The 17588-nt window shown below is 41.0% G+C and overlaps 1 protein-coding gene across 1 annotated transcript; it reads left to right on the forward strand.

Annotated features, from left to right (window-relative positions):
• Positions 1-724: 724 nt before the first annotated feature.
• SLC35F2 (solute carrier family 35 member F2) lies at positions 725-14230 on the forward strand (the record flags this gene model as incomplete). Its single annotated transcript, XM_084226500.1, has 7 exons — positions 725-873; positions 1402-1525; positions 6567-6726; positions 8353-8509; positions 9286-9338; positions 10084-10238; positions 14012-14230. 7 exons carry the CDS (start codon positions 725-727, stop codon positions 14228-14230), a joined length of 1017 nt encoding a protein of 338 aa, XP_084082626.1.
• Between the last annotated feature and the right edge of the window lie 3358 nt (positions 14231-17588).

The following is a 17588-nucleotide window of genomic DNA, read 5'->3' on the forward strand; positions in this document are numbered from 1 at the left end:
TTACAATAATTCTTATTATAAGAAAGATTTATTTTATGGTGAGAACAAGCAATCACTGGAACAACCTCTGCAGGGATGTTGTGGAGTTCCCATCACTGGAGGTTTGCAAGATGCAGCTGGACAGGGTGCTGAATGGTCTCCTCGAGGCTTCCTTTCCCAGGAAGGGTTGGACCAGATGATCTTTCAAGAGCCTTCCAAACGGAGCTCTTACTTGTTTTTACCATTAATACTTTTGTCTTTGGCTCATCTTAAGGTCTCAGCTCACTAAAACTCAGGTCTCAGACGAGCCTGAAGGTAGTTGTGCTTTATCTCCTTGTTTTAGATCTTTGTTGATCAGTCAGGATGGAATTCAGTGGAGGACAAAGGATTTAACTCAAAACTTGCTTAATAAGACTAGGATCTGCTATTGGGTAGAGCCTGCCCAGGTGAATTGTTTGAAGATCCTTGCAAGTCTCCACGGCTGGTGGTTTGAGCTGGCCTCACTTCTCACTTGGCTGTCCTGAGGTCAGACTAGACCTTCTGTGTACACAAAACCCTGCTTACCTGTCAGAAACAGGACAACATTGTAGGGAGTAGGGGAAAAAAAAAGTGTCAGTCTACAAAAATGTCATTTTCCTGTAAAACTAGAAAATATTTTTTTAGAAACTTGAATGCTTAATTCTAAGCTTACTGTTTTGTCTTTTATGTTCACAGGCATGTTTGGAAAACTGTAATTCTGGGCCAGATGCTCTCCTTGTGTATCTGTGGGACTGCTGTTACAAGCCAGTACCTGGCAGACAGATTCCAAGTGAATACTCCAATGTTGCAAAGTTTCATCAACTATTGTTTGCTGCTTCTGGTTTATACAACAATGCTGGCATTTAAGACTGGTATGTGAAATACGGGATGGGAGAGTCTCGTTCATCTTTTTTGTTTTCTATATTTTCCTTTCAGAATTTGAAAATAAAGACCTCAATACTCATACTAGTTTTTAAAGTTCCTAATTTATAGCAACACATGGAAATTAATTTCACGGGTTAAATGTGCGTTTAATTTGATATAATGTCATATCTATTTAGAGTTTTGTGCTCTTTGGTTTGAAGTCATATGTTATATTAGGAAAAATAAGCTTTGTTTTAACATGCTTTGTTACCAGAGGCTATATAGTATTCCTCCTATTCTTATTCATTTACTCTTTAGACAACTCTAGTCTTGCTGTGTTTGGCTTCATGTGGAAGAATTTCTGTGCTTTTCACCATTTGCATTGTCTCCTCCCAGGTTGTGTTTCCTGTTATTGTATCTTAAGCAGGGGCAGGCAAAGTCAATCTTGGTATTATTTATGCTTCTAAAAAGCAAAATTCCCGTGCAGCGTTTGGTTGGAAAGAAACACATATTGATTGCTGCTTTCTTCTAAACAGGCAGTGACAGTCTCTGGCAGATTTTGAAACAGAGGTGGTGGAAGTATATTATTGTGGCACTGGCTGATGTTGAAGCCAATTACACGATTGTAAAAGCCTACCAATATACAACCCTCACAAGTGTGCAGGTAAGGACCAATCTGTCTTTTTGAACTGTTGCTTTTATTACAGTTTTGGACTGGTTTCTAAAATGAGATTCATAGGACAGACATGGAAGCTATTTAAGCTTGAAAAGAACTTTCCAGTATCTATTTTCTCTCTGCACTACAGGGCAGAGCATACTGTATCATGAATAACCTTTCCAGTAAGCAGAGAAGATTGGCTGGTAGAGCCGTGCCAGCTCTTGAGTTGAACCCTAATTCTTTTGATAAAAGCACTTCTAAGAGTTTGCTGACAGCCACTCAGTTTTTTCTCCTGACACAAAATAAAGATTTATGACCAGATGCAGTCACTCAGTTTAGGTTCTTGCTGACGACAGTGAGGTGGATCTTTTGCCTACTCCTGGAAGCTGCGGGAGGCATTGTGAGAACCAACCCCAGCTGTGAGGACACACTGAATGTCAGCTGGTGTTGCTGCCCATGCAGGGGGGTACCAGCCTCGTGGCTTTTGGATATGGCAGTTCAGGGCCCTCTCTGGAAGAGGTGGAAGGAAAGTCAGCATAAATAAAGTAATAGTAGACATCCTCTGCAACACCAGTACTTGATGCCGCTTTGCTACATTAGGATAAATGCTGTGTTCTGAAAAATCTCTATAAACAAAAGGGCTACAGCTGGGCTTTCTTTGTCACACTGCACAGACAAAAGCTGCTGGAAGAGTCAGTGCTTTCCTCCTGCAGTCTCCTGAGCTTGCAGGTGCAGTTTTCTTAAACTAACTCAGAACACTGAGCAAAGTGGGAGTAAACCCTGCCTTTGGCTGTACTGTTAGTGAGCTGTGTCAGGCCCAAGTTAACTCACTTATGTGAGTGTGGAGGGGTAGGGAGTGTGTCCATATTGTGCCAGGTCATGCCTGCTGTTACCAGTGGTGGGGATCTGTGGCTGGGGTCATGGCTCCACTTACCTATATTTAAAAAAAAATAGTAACGTGAAGACTTGGCTGTTAGTTGGAAAGGAGTCAGTGTTTTACAGAGTCAAAGTAATAGGGGTTAATGTTTAAGAGAATACCTGTAAAGCAATAAACTCCTGCAATCTGGGTTCCCTTTAGAGAACTGCAGTAAATTTGCATTGCACTACTGAAGACCAGTTGTGTCTCTTGGGTTGTTTTGTCACATTTCCACTTCGTACTTATGTGTTATGACTCATTAGGTCTTTAATCTCCTTACAAATAATGCCTAAGAAATCAAAGTTTTAAGAGTGACTTGTTTCAGCATCAAGATCAAGTAAAGCTGGTAAGTTAGACACTATTTGACCTTATAGTTTACAGCTGAAGAAGCCAGGACTTTGATCCAAGTTCTCAGAAATAGTAAAGCTATTTCCATTATTTCTTTCATAGAAATTAAAAAAGAATGTATATAATAGATTGTCCTGTCCAAAAAACTCAAGCAAGCATTTTCTGTGCCTTTTTCCCCTTTGGTGACCTTGCAACTGATCAGTTCAGTAATTGCAATTTTTTGCAGTTGCCTGTTGCCCTGAGGTTTCTTGCACATTCTCTGAAGTTGCCAGTTTCTCTCCATTGTCAGAAATGAGATATAGTGAAAAAAACCCAAACCACAGAAGCCTGTGATTTGCTTGAGTGCAAGGCATTTTCCTTTTGTTTTTGGCAAGTGATTTTGCAGCTACATCAGTACCTGTGATTCAGAGCACCCAGCCTGATGGCCTCTCTGCAGTCCTGGCTGTGAGTGGATTCCCAGGGACATAAAAACAGCACAGGGGTTTATGGCACCTTCCCAAATGCAGTGTAATCATTGTTAAAATGCTGTCTGGCTGGAGCTTCAGCTCACCACTATGAAACATAGCTTCAAAGATAAGTTTTTTTCAGCTCAGCAAGGAACTTCCGTGTATTTTCTCTCACATGCACACGCAAGCAGAACTGGTTTCCCTTTAGTTATCAAATACCAGCATTTTACAGGAGGGGTTTGGAGATTTTTAGGGTGATAACAGGGGGATGACAGCTCTCATTTCTTGGTAAATACAGACAAAGACTTTGGTCCAGAGCTGAACTGTTTGGCTGTGGCTGAGGCAGTGCCAGGATACTCCTTGCTGCCAGTATCCTTTTTTCCTGTGTCAGGACTTGACTGTGCTGCAGTTTGACCACCTGTTACAGCATGAAGCTGAGTTGGGAGAGGTTCACGTTGGCTATCAGGAAAAGGTTCTTCACCCAGAGGGTGGCTGGGCACTGGAGCAGGCTCCTCAGGGAAGTGGTCGCAGCGCCAAGCCTGACAGAGTTCAAGAAGCCTTTGGACAACAGGCACATGGTGGGACTCTTGCAGTGTCCTGTACATGGCCAGGAGTTGGACTTAAAGATTCTGATAGGTCCCTTCCAACTCAGGATATTCTGTGATAACAATTATGTGATTTATATCAAAAAACAAGGAGTATAGCTGTGGTTTGATATTTTTAACATGTTATTGGGCACATTTAACATTTGCTCTGTAGATGATTTAGATAGAAATGTTTTTCAGGCAACTATTGACAGATTGTCAGCTGATGGAAGAGTGCTAGCCTCAATAAGAGAAAATACAGGATGAGCCCCTGGGGCTCAGCTGGAGGCTGCCCTTAGGGAGCCTTGTGGGGAATGAGCAGGATGAGCAGTTGAGCATTCTTGCTTACAAAGCTGTCTGAAGCTGGCAATTATAAGCAAACCAATGACCTCCAACTGTCTGTGATAATTTATTAACCATTGTATTAAAACATCTTTTAATAATTTACCCTACTTTTAAAACCTCCTATAAGCATTGGGGCCAAAGCATGGCTTGAGTCAAAACATTTGTAAATCAAATCACCAGGTTATCTGGTTTCCCCCCCTCCCTTGTTAAAAATACTAGAATTGAATAAGATGAGAGTTTGAAGAGGCTCTACTAGAAATAGTAGCCAGTACCATAGTACTGCTGTAAATGTTGTAAAACCTCAATAAATAAACTTCATTTTTTAATTGGTTCCATTGACACAATTCATCGTGATACTATATCTGCTTTGCACCTCTTTGATGTTGATCCTGTACAGAAGAGCTCTGTAATTTACTAGATGAAGGGAAGGTAAGATCCAGTAGTTGGAAATCTGATTTCATCTGTCTGTAATTGAGGGTAATTGTCTCCTGGAACAGATTACCAGAGTGTGTTTTTCATCATTTGGTGCCTCTGTGCCCTGGCTACAAGTCCTCTAACCATGGTGCTGTGGTTCTCCAGGGTGTTCTTGGTCTGGATGCAGCAATTCCACATCTGGCATTCCTGGAAGAGCTTCTGGCTCATTATGTATTACTCCCTTACATCCTAATTAAGATGTTTTTCAAAGGGTTTCTACTCTTTCTGTTTGGATGGAAAAACTGCTTGGAGGTTGGAAGGCTACATGCTAACATCTCAGTTAATGGCAAGTGAAAACTTACTTCTTAGTAGAAGAGATATGTATCTACCACCAGAAGGCTAAAAATTTTGCTTTCTAATGCTTGTAGTATTTCTTGTTGTTTGATACTAGTCAAAACAGTCAAATTTGAAGGAAATGTTAGAGGTTTTCTCAAGTCTAGAGTAAAGGTAAGATAGAGAACAAGATCTGTGACAAGATAGAAGGTCACAGTGTGATATTTTCCGTGGTGTAGAGTTGTATTGATATACTTGGTATCTCATAGTGGGACTCAGGTAGTTGTAATGTCTCATAATACAGCCTGAAGAAGCACTTTTACACTTCATAGACTTTAAAAACTGGACAAGCTGTAGGCAATCCAAGGAGCACAGACAAATAGGTGGAAGGATTAGAGGCGCTGTTAGGATTCAATCTTTAATAGCTGCTCTTAGCACTATGCTTCTAAGACTTTACTATGTATAGTTATGACCTATATTGTATATATATGTATAGTTATGAACTAATATTTATTTTAAAACTAATCAAGAACCAGACTTATGTTTAACAAGTTTGGTTGAAGTCCTTGGGGAAGTGGCACAGCACTGAAGTTGACTGCAGTGGTGCACTGAGGCAGGCAGAGTCTGAAAATAAACATTAAGAACTAAGGGCTCTTTTCATGATTGCAGGGATTATACCCCAGTCCTACTGATCTGGACATGTTTTATTGGGCCTTCAAGAGGCCAAGTTTTAAGGGCTGACATTTGAGAGTAATTTCTCAGGAATCTTTGGGAAGTTGATTGTGTGTTCTGCTGTAGGCTGTTCCCTTTTGTAGTTCTGTGGCACTCTACTGAGGCAGGTCAGGAATTACACCTTTTCTTTCTTTCACAAATTCAGAAACAAAATCTGTTTTGTTGAACTAAATTTTAAACCAATTATGATTAGCAGAGTGGTCTTGATGGTATTTGATTATTTTAGAACAATATGCCCATCTTATGCTGCAGCATATGTTCTTCTGTACTAAGTACACAGCTAACTCTTGCTGCTTCCTAAAGGGGAATATGTAGAAGATCCTTGGAAGTGTCCAAGGCCAGGTTGGAGTGGTTGAGTGGAGGGTTGGAACTAGATGGACTTTAGGATCTCTTCCAATCCAAGCGGTTCTGTGATTCTATCGGGTGGGTCTAACAGCGAAGCAAAGATACATGGAAACTTTAACAGAAAAAAGAAAGAAAGGAAAGATAAGTCAGAGCATCAAACCCAAAGCTGCAGGGTCAGGTCCTTGTCACAGTCATGTCAATGTAAAATTAGATTACTTGTACTCATCAATAGTTCCGTATTTTTGCTTTGTACATGGAGCCCTGGGGAGCAATGCTGTTCCAGAGCAGCATCCTAGCATTCATTTGTGAAGCTGCAAAGATTGATTAGATCCATCATTAGAAGAGTTTCTAAATCAGTGCTTTCCTTCCAAGAGAAAGTGGACCCTTGTTCCAGCTCCTCTTTCACTTGCAAAATGCTTTTAATAGTGAAATGTGGGTCTCATCCCTCTCTTCTCCTGGGGCTGCTTTGCAGGTTTCCTTAACATCTGATGATTGGAAGTAAGATCCTGTGCATTTGCTTTCAGGATGTTGCCGTCCAGATTTGGAGTGGGTTTCTAACTCAAACAATTTTTCTGTACACACAGCTCCTGGACTGTTTTGGGATTCCCGTGCTGATGACTTTGTCCTGGTACCTTCTCCGAGCAAGATACAAGTTGATACATTTTGTTGCTGTTGCCATCTGTTTGCTGGGTGTGGGAACAATGGTGGGTGCAGACATTTTGGCAGGGAGGGCGGAAGGTGAAGGTAAGGAGTCCTTTATTGGGGGGGGGGGAAGAGCAAAGAGATGGTTCCTGCTGTGGACAGGAACTTGTAAAGCAGAAATAGTAGCAGATACAGTTCTGTTTTCAAAGAGAGCATGTTGCTATTTTTATTTCTTGTCCAGGAAGAGGAGATGTTGATTTTATGGGGAGCTGTGGAATTTCTTTTCTTGTATGTTTGGAAATTTCTACCACCTTAAAAAAAACTCACTTGTGTTAAGTTTAAATTTTGCTGCTGTTCATTAGACAATGTGATGAAAAGTCTCATTCCTGAAAGCTTGTTCATTTTGACTGTCATGTGAGATGGTTTAATAGAAGAAGTGGCCTCTGCCTGCAAACCCTGTCTTGTTTATACAGTATCAACCTGTTGGCAGCCAGATTTGCTGATTCTCTGCAAATTCTCTGATTTGCAATTTTCTCTGGGTACAAGTAACACATAAAAAGTTGCTCACAGCAGCTGACTTCTCAGAGTTCTGTTTGGCAGACCCCACAGAAATGGTCCATGTGTCCCCAGGGTCACAGCCTAGAAAGCGGGGGCTTCCTACAGGAGTGCAGCAGGAGGTGGGGTAGGATGCCAGGATTCCTGGGACCTCTGTGAGGGAGGCTGGGCTCTGAGGCCAGGAGCCAGCAGGGTGCAGATAAGGGCAGGTCTTGTCTTCTCTATAACAGATGCCTAAATCAACCCCTATCATAACGATCTTATTTTGAATAAGAATTTTGAATTTTCAGAGCCAGAGGCTAAGAGAGAAGGTAAATTTCAGGGCATTGCCTTCATCAGGCAGCGTAGAGATAAGAATGTGTGCTGTTGTTTTAAGGCCTTACTGTAGGTAAAACGTAGGACAAACGGAAGTTCAGCTTTACTGCTCTGTGGTACAAGTATCTTGGATGGAGAAGAATATTCCCCTGTGACATTAAAAAGTTGTGCTTTATTTGCTGACTTGGGGATCCTTACTGCTGCTTACCCTCATATTTTAGACATGTTTTCTTAGGGATTGCTTAGGGAAGGAAATTTTAAACCAGTCGAAGGATTTGAACAGCAGTGATCTTCTTGCTATTTAGCTGATGCACAGAGACATTTAATGATGAGTGATGGTAGCACAGGGAGTCCTGTTTGCAGTATAAATACGTTGCAGCAGGACACACAGTACCACCCATCTGCAGTGCCCACTTAGGGCATGTCCTAAATCTGAAGCTGAGTCCAGGTCCCTCCAAAATCAATAGGCTGATTTTAGCAAGCTTTGAATCAGCCTTACTGCAAAAGTGGGGGCAATATTCTCAAAATGCAGTGAGCATCTCTTACTGGGATTGCTCAATTCCCTGCAGGGCCTGAGGTCAGCAGAAGTAGGATTGGACCAGATGATACAGCAGGGTCTTGGCTGGGATGAGATGTAAATGCTGGGTTTTGCTCACTCCACACTGTGCAGGATGAGGTGAGCAGGCAGCAGTCTGTGCTCAGACACTCCTCTGCATACACAGGAAGGGTTTCCTTCCCCCTTCCCCTGGAATGAGCTAGGAAGATAGAGATGTTCAAGATAAATTTGCTTACTTTTTTAAGGAAAGTTAAAAAGTATTTGCGGCATTACCCTTATTGTGGATTAATATTTCTGTACAGGTAGTGACGTGGTGATTGGAGATGTCTTAGTGCTTCTTGCTGCTTCTTTGTATGCCATTTCTAATGTGGGTGAGGAATACATTGTGAAAAATCTGAGCAGAGTGGAGTTTCTAGGAATGTTGGGCTTGTTTGGGACTATTTTCAGCGGTCTACAGCTGTAAGGATCTAATATTTATTTTAAAACTAATTAAGAATATACTACAGATGATTGCTTGTATACCCTGAAATGATGTTATTAAATTCTTTCTTGCATCTGTATGTGGCCTATATGGGAGTCCTTCCACTTGAATTTATTTTTGTTGCTGATCAGCATCTGTTTTATATCTTTTTTATTTGCACTACTCCTATTGCAGCAGTTGTAAAGCTAAACTCCTGCAGTTAAGGATACTTAGCTGTATTTTTTATTTTGTTGGTGTCTGTGAGGACACTCAGTTTGCTGAGGACTGTTCATAGGACTGTATTTCTTAAAGAATTTTCTCTGTGGAAAAGATTAGGAGATAATTGTTAGCAAGAGATGTTCCATAATAAACTCAAGTTTAAAATGAAGCCGTGTATAGTCTTACAAATAACCACATTTGAGTAACAGCCCAGATGCACTTAAGTCTGTCTAATGAATTATACAGTCCTCATTTCTCATCATTATAGTTAATAATTTCCTCAATGGTATATCAAATAAAACTGAATTGCTGAAGGATTAAAACGCCTGTGAAGAAGGCATAAGAATTAAATAACAGTGCTCTTGACTTTCAGGCACTTAAATTTTTATGTCTTTTTTTATGCTTGTTAGATGTTTGAGCTAGTGTCATTCAGTAAAATTTAAAACAAAAAAAAATGAATGTCTTGTAGTTGAAAACTTTCTTATATATTTGGTAATTAAATTCTCTATTTTAGTACGATTTTTTTCCTTTTATTATATCTTTTCTCTAACTCTAGAGCCATTGTTGAACATAAGGAGTTAATGAAAATTCAGTGGAACTGGAAAATTGGTATGTGTATGACAAAATAATGTGCATGTTACAGAACACTGGAAAATTATAATCATTTAGACTTTGAATGGTGGGGCTTTTCTTTCTCTGAATAACAGGCAGCATTAAAACTGTATTTCACAAGTTTATTTTCTTCAAACTTTGCAGCTCAGCAAAGAGAGAGGGCCTGTAGGATTGAACATTAAAACAGGTTTTGCATTTTACATATAACTTGAAATAATTTTTCAAAGTAAATTGAAATAAGTAAAAAATGAAACCTGTTTAATTACTGACGTGTTTGTTGTTGAAACATCACAAGAACATTCTTCTCTTGTCCTTCCTAAATGAAGTACAGGGAAAATTGACACATTTTGACCTGAACAGAACTAAACATTATCAAGAAGTGGGGCTCAAAATTTCTTCAGTCAGCTCTTACGTTATGTAGAAATGAACATGAACTTTCTTGTATATATACATCTACACACACACACATATATACATCTTGTATATTTATCTATCTGTCTATCTATCTATCTATCTATCTATCTATCTATCTATCTATCTATCTCTATATATCTTCTATACTTTCTTATATAGATACAGTAATTCTTGCAATACAAGGTAATCTTTCATGCTTCTCTTACATGTACAGTCCCATACCTTTTAGGAGATAAAAATGCATAGTTTTAAGGCATCTGAAGAATATCAGTGCTCTATAAAATCAGAGTTCTATGCCTGAGGAGTAACATGTCACCTTGTTTTGCAGCACTACTGTTCATAGCCTTTGCCCTGTGCATGTTTGGGCTGTACAGCTTCATGCCAGTTGTGATTAAAATTACCAGTGCGACCTCGGTCAACCTGGCGATTCTGACTTCAGATCTCTACAGTCTCTTCCTTGGGCTTTACCTGTTTTTTTACCAGGTGAGTACATTCATTTCCTCCACTTTTACATTCTTTCAGTTACGTTTCTCCTCCAAAATGATGAAAAAAGTGTAATGTTCTTAAAAGCCCCAGAACAGTAGTTTGCCCCTGCACATTTCCGCAGCTTCTGTCATTCATTGTTGGCAGGTGCCAGTCAGGAGGAGTCGTGTCAGTTAATGGCAGAGCCTCACACCATTAGCCAGAGAGTCATTTTCAAGCCAGTTCACACTTGAAGGAATAAGTTAATGTTAAGAGATAGTAAATAATTTCCTGAGGTGTTACAATAATAGAGTTCCCACCGAAAGCCCTTTGTGGAATTGTCTGTTAGATCTGGTTCATTACTCCAAGTGTTGAAGGAGAGAGTTTGAATCTCTCTGTCCTGAAAGGCATTTGGTGTCTGAAAGAGGACTGGTTTGATTTTCAGAAAATAATGCTTTCTTTCAGAAGTTTAATCTGTTCATTACCTACATTTTGGGATGAGACTCAAGCTCTCTCAGGGCTGCTGCTAAGGAGAGACTAAAGGATCTGAAAAAATACAGATAAATGTATTATTCTGTACACTCTCCAAAAGGCAGTTACTTCCATTGTGGTCTAAAATATTTTTGGCAATCTCTGATCAGGCTAAATGACATGACAGTGCTGAAAGGATTTCATTCCACCCTCCACTTTCCATCCAGAATCACTTGTGAGAATCTAGTTCATTAAAGTAATTGGAGTAATTGAGTCAGCCACTCAGTGACTGGAAGAGCTTGTGAGAGTGAGAAGCTTGTGAACTTTGCTTAGGAGCTTAATTTGTATTATTCCATGTGGTTGCTTTCTCTTCAGCCAGAAGCTTTTAGGTCAGATTTTTTTTCTGAAAATGAGGGCATTGCAGAGTCTGGTAATGGTAGGGTCTGACAGCAGCTAGATTTTCCTTTTCAAGAGTCTCTTAGCTCAGTTTTCCTCCCTGTCTTGGGTTCCAGACTTTGCTCCAAACTACAAAACATCCATTAAAAATGAATGCAGGAAGCAAACCATACTTATGGTCTAACAATTAAATCCTTTCTGAGTCCCTTCCAAATGTGGATTTTGGCACCCAGATAGCTTAACTCAAGAAGTGATTATACATTTATATTCATTATAGGAAAGAGGAAGAAGAGCTTTGGAAGGGATATATTAAATTTTTATTTTTTGCATTTTTAGCTTATTTTGGGAAGAGGTTTTTCTTGGAGCAGGCCATCTCATAATTTCTAACAGTGAGGGAATCTGGTGCCAAAAGGAAAAATGGACAGGTGAAGACTTTGAGATTGTGTTGAGAGAACTTCAGATATTTATTGAAATAGGAACTTGCATCTGGGATTAGAAACAATGAAGTAGCAAAAAGGGGAGCAATAATAATGTCACATCTTTAGTAATCAGAGGATCTGAAATAAGTTATTATCTTGTCTGTTATCTGAGATAACCATGAACTGAGAGAGCCTAATTTTGACATGGCTCTTAGCAGTAGAAAATCTTATTGCCAAGTTAACCATATAGTTTTTTTACCTTGGGGCAAAGGAACCAAGTAGCATGTTTGCTGGATTAAAAAGGACTCTGAATACAGGAATCTACAAGCAAAAAAACAGGAAATTGCTCTGTATTCCCCATTATCAGATGATATTTCACAATAAGCTGCTGGAGGCCTGGATGGGCTGTAGAGTGGAGAGAGCCATGGAGAGTCTGAATTGCCATAGCCTGAGCCTGCTCTGAAACAAACAAACAGAAGAACCACAATCAGTGTCTGCAGCAGAGACCAGGCCCAGGAATTGATAAAGTTTTGATTTGTGCACAGTGTTTTGCTAATGCACTTAACTTTTTGGCCTTAGCCGTGTCTATTTCAAGTGAAATATAAATTTTTCATGCTTGCTCTGAAATCTTTTTTATATTTCTTTCCTTTTACTCCATAATGAACCCTTGCTGTTCTTCCTAATGAATTAATATAGATACCTGTAATCCCTCAAGAGATACTGAGAAAGATCTTCTCATGCATTAGTTGTATAAATCACTGTAGAAGGGAGTACACTGCACAAGCAGACACTAGATGGAGATACAGTCCTCCAGTAACATTTAAAGTACTCTCCAGACTCAGCAGTGGGAATGAGGATATCAGTTGCACAAAGTATGGCTGAAGCAATAAAGTTGTTGCAATATTTGAAATTAAAGAAAAAAAAAAGAAGAAAGAAAATACCCAGGAAAAACACTTGGGTTGTCCTCTAAAGGAAAAAAAAGTGTAGGTCTGATAGAGCAGCATGGGTAATGTTCACCTGTGTCAATAAATGTAAAAATACATGCAGGCCTTGAGGCACAGCTACCCTGCAACAGCTTTGGCACCCTGCCCTGGTGACTGTATCCACTCCTGGAGGAATTGACTCATCAGGATCAGAGACACTTCCAGCCTTGTGGGCACTGTGCTGTGAGGGATCTGCAGTTCCAGCAGCTCCAGTTCCTGCAGCTCCTATGACTGCCCAGCACAGGTCCCTGCACACAGGCACACCCTCACTCAGAGCCTTAGGCTGGAGAATCTGTGCAGGTGGTGGGATACAGCCCCAGACTCTGCCCATTTGCTGGGAACAAGTCAGTGGGAGTATGACCATGGGTGATCCTGCTGCCTCTGTTGGGATAGCTCAGAGCTTGATGCTTCCTCCTGTGTGGGGCAAGCGCTTGAGTCCAAGCTCCTCCAGGCAAACATCCAACAAAGTGAGGACAGAGGGCACTTAACACAAAGCCACCGTGTTTCAGTCTGCTTTTGCTTTTGTGTGCTGCCATCCAAGAGTTTCCGAGTCAAGTGACTGCCAGCTAGGAATTGCAGTGCCCAAATTCTAGATGCCTTAGGCTTTTTTGGAGGAGAGTCCACTATCTAGGTCCTACCATTCATTTCATCCTGATAAACTAGAACGTATTTTTCAAACATCTCTAAGGAAATTAGAGGATATTGACAGAGGTGTGTAGGATATGCTAGTCCTTCCTCCTAGTATTTAATCAGTGTGGTTTGACAAAGGGAATATGGAGGATTTTAATAAACCTGCTGAAAATTGTTCCTGTCTGTGGATAACTTCAACACTTGGTATTACTCAATCTGGTGTTATGAAGTAAGTATTTGTCTTTCTGTCAAGGTGGATGAATCTTGGCAGTCACTGGAATTTTAACAGGCAAGTGAGCAACAGAGTGCCTGGTGTACCTCTGCAGTTTGTACTCTTTAGCTCTCACCACTCTTCCCAGCTTGCACATGCCAGTCTTGTAAAAGGAGCCCCAGCCTCTGTCCCCTCGAGGACCTGTTTGGTGTAGAGTGCAAACTGGTTTTGACCCTGCAGATGGTTAGAGATCTATGCAGAGAGCTAGCTGCTCTGGTGGCTTGCAATAGCACAGAGATTCGTCTCTTGCCAGAACATGAAATACTTGCATGTGCTGGATCAAAATTCTCTTAGGGGTAGAGTGTTTCAGTATTCATGTGAGTAAACAACTTTCATTCAGTATGACTTTGTTTACACCCATTTGTTCTCCCTGTTTAGATTAGGAAACTCCCTGTACAGCAGTCTTGAGAGCGAGGTGAAGAGAAAATCAGCCGGTGGCCCAAGTCTTTAAGTACATAGAGCTGTTGAATTCTGGTTTTCAGACCTGAGTCCAGCTCACGGGGATAATCCTCATTAAAATAACTTTTACAAGGAAGCGCAGCTTTCGCATTCTTGAAACAAGGCAGCGTTGGCACGTTCTTACATCAGGCGAGACTTAATGCATCTCTTTTTCTCCTTTGCCAGTTTTCAGGTCTCTACATCCTGTCCTTTGTTGTCATCATGCTGGGCTTCACCTTGTACTGCGCCGCTCCCACTCCCACGGCGGAGCACCCGGCCCCGCCGCAGCCCGGCCCTGCCGGCATGGACAACGCGGCGCTGAAGCTGGAGGAGAGCAACGGCGAAAGCCCGGCCGTGGCCGTGGAGTTCTCCACAGGAGAAACTGAAGTGCTCAGCACCAATTAAAGAAATGGCAACACTTCAAAACAGAGATTTTTTTTTTTAATTGCCAAATTTCTCGCAAAAATTAATCCAGAGAACTGTCCTACTGCCAAGGCACATGTCATACTGTGCTGGGTTTAATGCACTTGATAGACTTCTAAGGCCAGATCCTCAATCAGTGAAACTGTATTGATTTGTCCTTGCAGAAAATCTGGCCTTTAGATGAAGACAGATTAGTATTTATGTGGAGTCTCTGGAAAGTGAGAGACTGTTATTTTTAAATGCTCAATTAACTTAACAACGAATGTTTGGGGAAAAAAACTAAGCCAAAGCAAGCTCCCAGGCCTTTTAATGGAGAGGAAATATGTTTTATATTGCGTTAGGGACCTAAATCTGCACAATGCTGTCTGAGGGCTTCATGATTTCCACCCCTCGGTGCAGGGTGCCCTCAGACAGGATCTTGCAGAAGCCGCTCAGCTTCTCCCAGGACCTGGTTCAACAAGCCACAGTACATTCACACACCTTCTACGTGCCAGTGGACTTCATTCCTCTGCAGAAGGATTTGCTGCCTACATTCCACCCAAATGTTCATCTCTTCATATTGCTGCACTCCCTGTCGCCGCTGGGGCTGCAATGTGTATTTTATTTTGAATTTTGCTAGTATGGGAAGTTTAAATATGTGTTTTTATAATTCCTCCTGTTTCTCTCTGTGGCCTTTGGTGCATTTCTGTTAGCTGTGGGGGAGGCAAAGGCAGGTTCTTCCTCTCTTCAGTAGAACTGAAAGTGGGGGGCTTTTCCTGGGTGAGAAAGCAAAAAGGTTTGAACAGAAGTTCACTTCTCAGTGAATTTCTCTCTGAAACGGAACACATTTCTGCTGAAAGAGTTGTAATAAAATTGGCATTCTTCAAAAAATTGAATCACTTAAGCCAACTCTCATGGCAACAATAATGACATAATATCCAAAAGGTTAGGTGCTTTCAGTAGATAGACTGGCAATTTTCATACCCCTCTTTATATTTACAATAAATGACGAAAAAATACAAGGCTGCAGTTTTAAGATCAGTAAAACCATACTGGGATTTTATTTTATATTTTTTACAAGCCTTAAAAGCTCAGGTGTATGAAGTAAAAAAAAAATAAAGTATTCAGCAGCTGGACAGTTGGTCTTGGTTTGCTTTTTTTTAAGCTAGGATTTCTTTACTGCTCAAAATTGTTTTCATTATTTTTGTCAACTAAATAAACCTTTTACAAGCTAAACTTGGCACTAGAAGGAGCTACGACATTTTCTGAAGATACTGGTGATCAAATGAGACAGACTGGGTTTGTGTTTCTGGTGTAGTTTATTCAAGCAAAATTTTTGGAAAAATCTTGACCTGGTTGTTATTTGCAAAAGGAAAACAAAGGTTCAACAGATACTACAGCAACAATTGCTGCTTTTCCACTGTCTTGTTCATGCACAGAGGTGTAAACAGGGGCTGATGTTTTATGGAAAGCATTTGGGTGCTCTCCCATGTAGAATGCTCCTTCTGAGGGGGGACGGTATTTATTTTATTTTCTAAGATGATGTGGTAGTAACATCAGAACACAGAGCAGTGTAACATAATGCAGATTTTATCTGAGTGTGCATGGGAGTGTGTATTGGCTCAGGCTTTGGCCAGTCTTCAAAACACAGGACTGTCTTGTGGTGTGGTGAGAATGCTCAGGCAGCAGTTCATCTTCTCAGCATATAGACCACTGAAACCAAAATTGTGTAAAACGTGGATTGGATGTTTTAACATCCACAGCCTGGGTTTTTTCTTCCAAGGCTTTTAAAATCTGTCTGTAATAAGAGGTTGGAATCTGATTCAAGCAAACTGGGCCAGACAGGACTTCTGCAAGGAGAGGGGAGCAGTGTGGGGCAGCTTAGATTCCCCAGTGTGGACATTGGGACACCTTAGTGATTTGACACTTATATTCTGAGTTGAAAGCTTTAAAACTCTGTTCCACAGATACAGACTGTGATTTAACTTCTTATGCTGTGATTTTAGACCATGCAAAAGATTTCCTGGAATATTGTAGGGTAGCTGAGATTCACGTGTGGTAATGCCACCAAGAAGGAGCTCTCAGTGAGGACAAGATTGATATTTTTTATAAATCTTGTGAATGATTCTGTGTTCTTGCCATCCTCATGGATCCCATTTATCTCCTTGTGATCCTGCGGGATGCAGTTACCTCCTCCAGCAGCCTGGACAGTGGCCAGCCACATACTGGTGGTCATGCACACCTGGTGTCCTGACTTTCATCACCTTGAATTTCTGCTGCATTCCCGTGGAATGGCTGGGTGGAGGGGAGGCAAAGTTGCCTTGCAGAAGAGGCTGCATCACAAACCAGCACCATGGTGTGGTCCAAGCTCTGGGCACGTGAGGTACTTGAAGCCTGACCTTGCAGAGTCCTCAGCACGGGCTGCTGGCCCCTTGAACCTGCTTTGTGTGGAGGGGGCCAGATATATCAGTGATCCTTGCTGTTTGTCCCATGAATCAGAAGGAAGCGGGTGCAGACTGTTGAAGAAAGATGCATTGCTTCAGAGCTCAAGTGACACACGCATTGCTCGTGGGGAAACAAATGTTTGGTTAAGGAATCACATATGCCAGATCCTCTGGTACCTCTGAGACAAGGTGCCTCGGTGAGTCTTTAACATAAATCTTTCTGGAATATTGGAATAAGCTGGAGAAAAAAAAAGAATCCATCTGTCACTTGCAGTAAACACAAGAATCCAAATAAAAATGTGTGACATCCAGCCTTCCTCCAAGGTTTGGTTACAAAACAGCAAAAGTTATCTGGCATCAAAATGTCACGGTGTGTTGGGAAGTAAGAAATTAGTGTGGCACTAATTGAGTCCTAACATCTCTAGAGCTTGAGGGAGAGGATGGGCTTGTGGACATCAGCTATTTTAAGGTTTTTGACCTTTTCTAGGTCACACCTACTCAGTTCTGTATGATGTGATGTCTGGAACAAGCACATCAGTTCTTGTCAGCACCATTCATTCACACTATTTATTGTGGGATATTTCATTGTGTTATACATACGCTTGTCTTGGAACAATCTATTTCAATCAATTTAGGAGCTTTGACAGAGAGAAACTGCACAGGCTCTGTGAACAGGAACAATTTTGAGCAAGCAGACAGATTCCAGAAAATGCAGAGTGAAGGATCCTGCGACTGGTTTGGTCTTTCACCAAAATACAGCCTTCTGGCAATTTCAGTGTTATACCTGATGAGAATCCAACGAGCTGTGATGTTGGAGATTTAATATTCAACTTGAGGCTACACCTGAAAATATATTCATCAGACAAACAGCATCCAAGGTGTTGGAACCTCACCCTCTCAAGCTCTCGCTTTGCAGT

This window comes from Fringilla coelebs (assembly GCF_963513975.1).
Source record: "Fringilla coelebs genome assembly, chromosome: 2".
Taxonomy (NCBI): domain Eukaryota; kingdom Metazoa; phylum Chordata; class Aves; order Passeriformes; family Fringillidae; genus Fringilla; species Fringilla coelebs.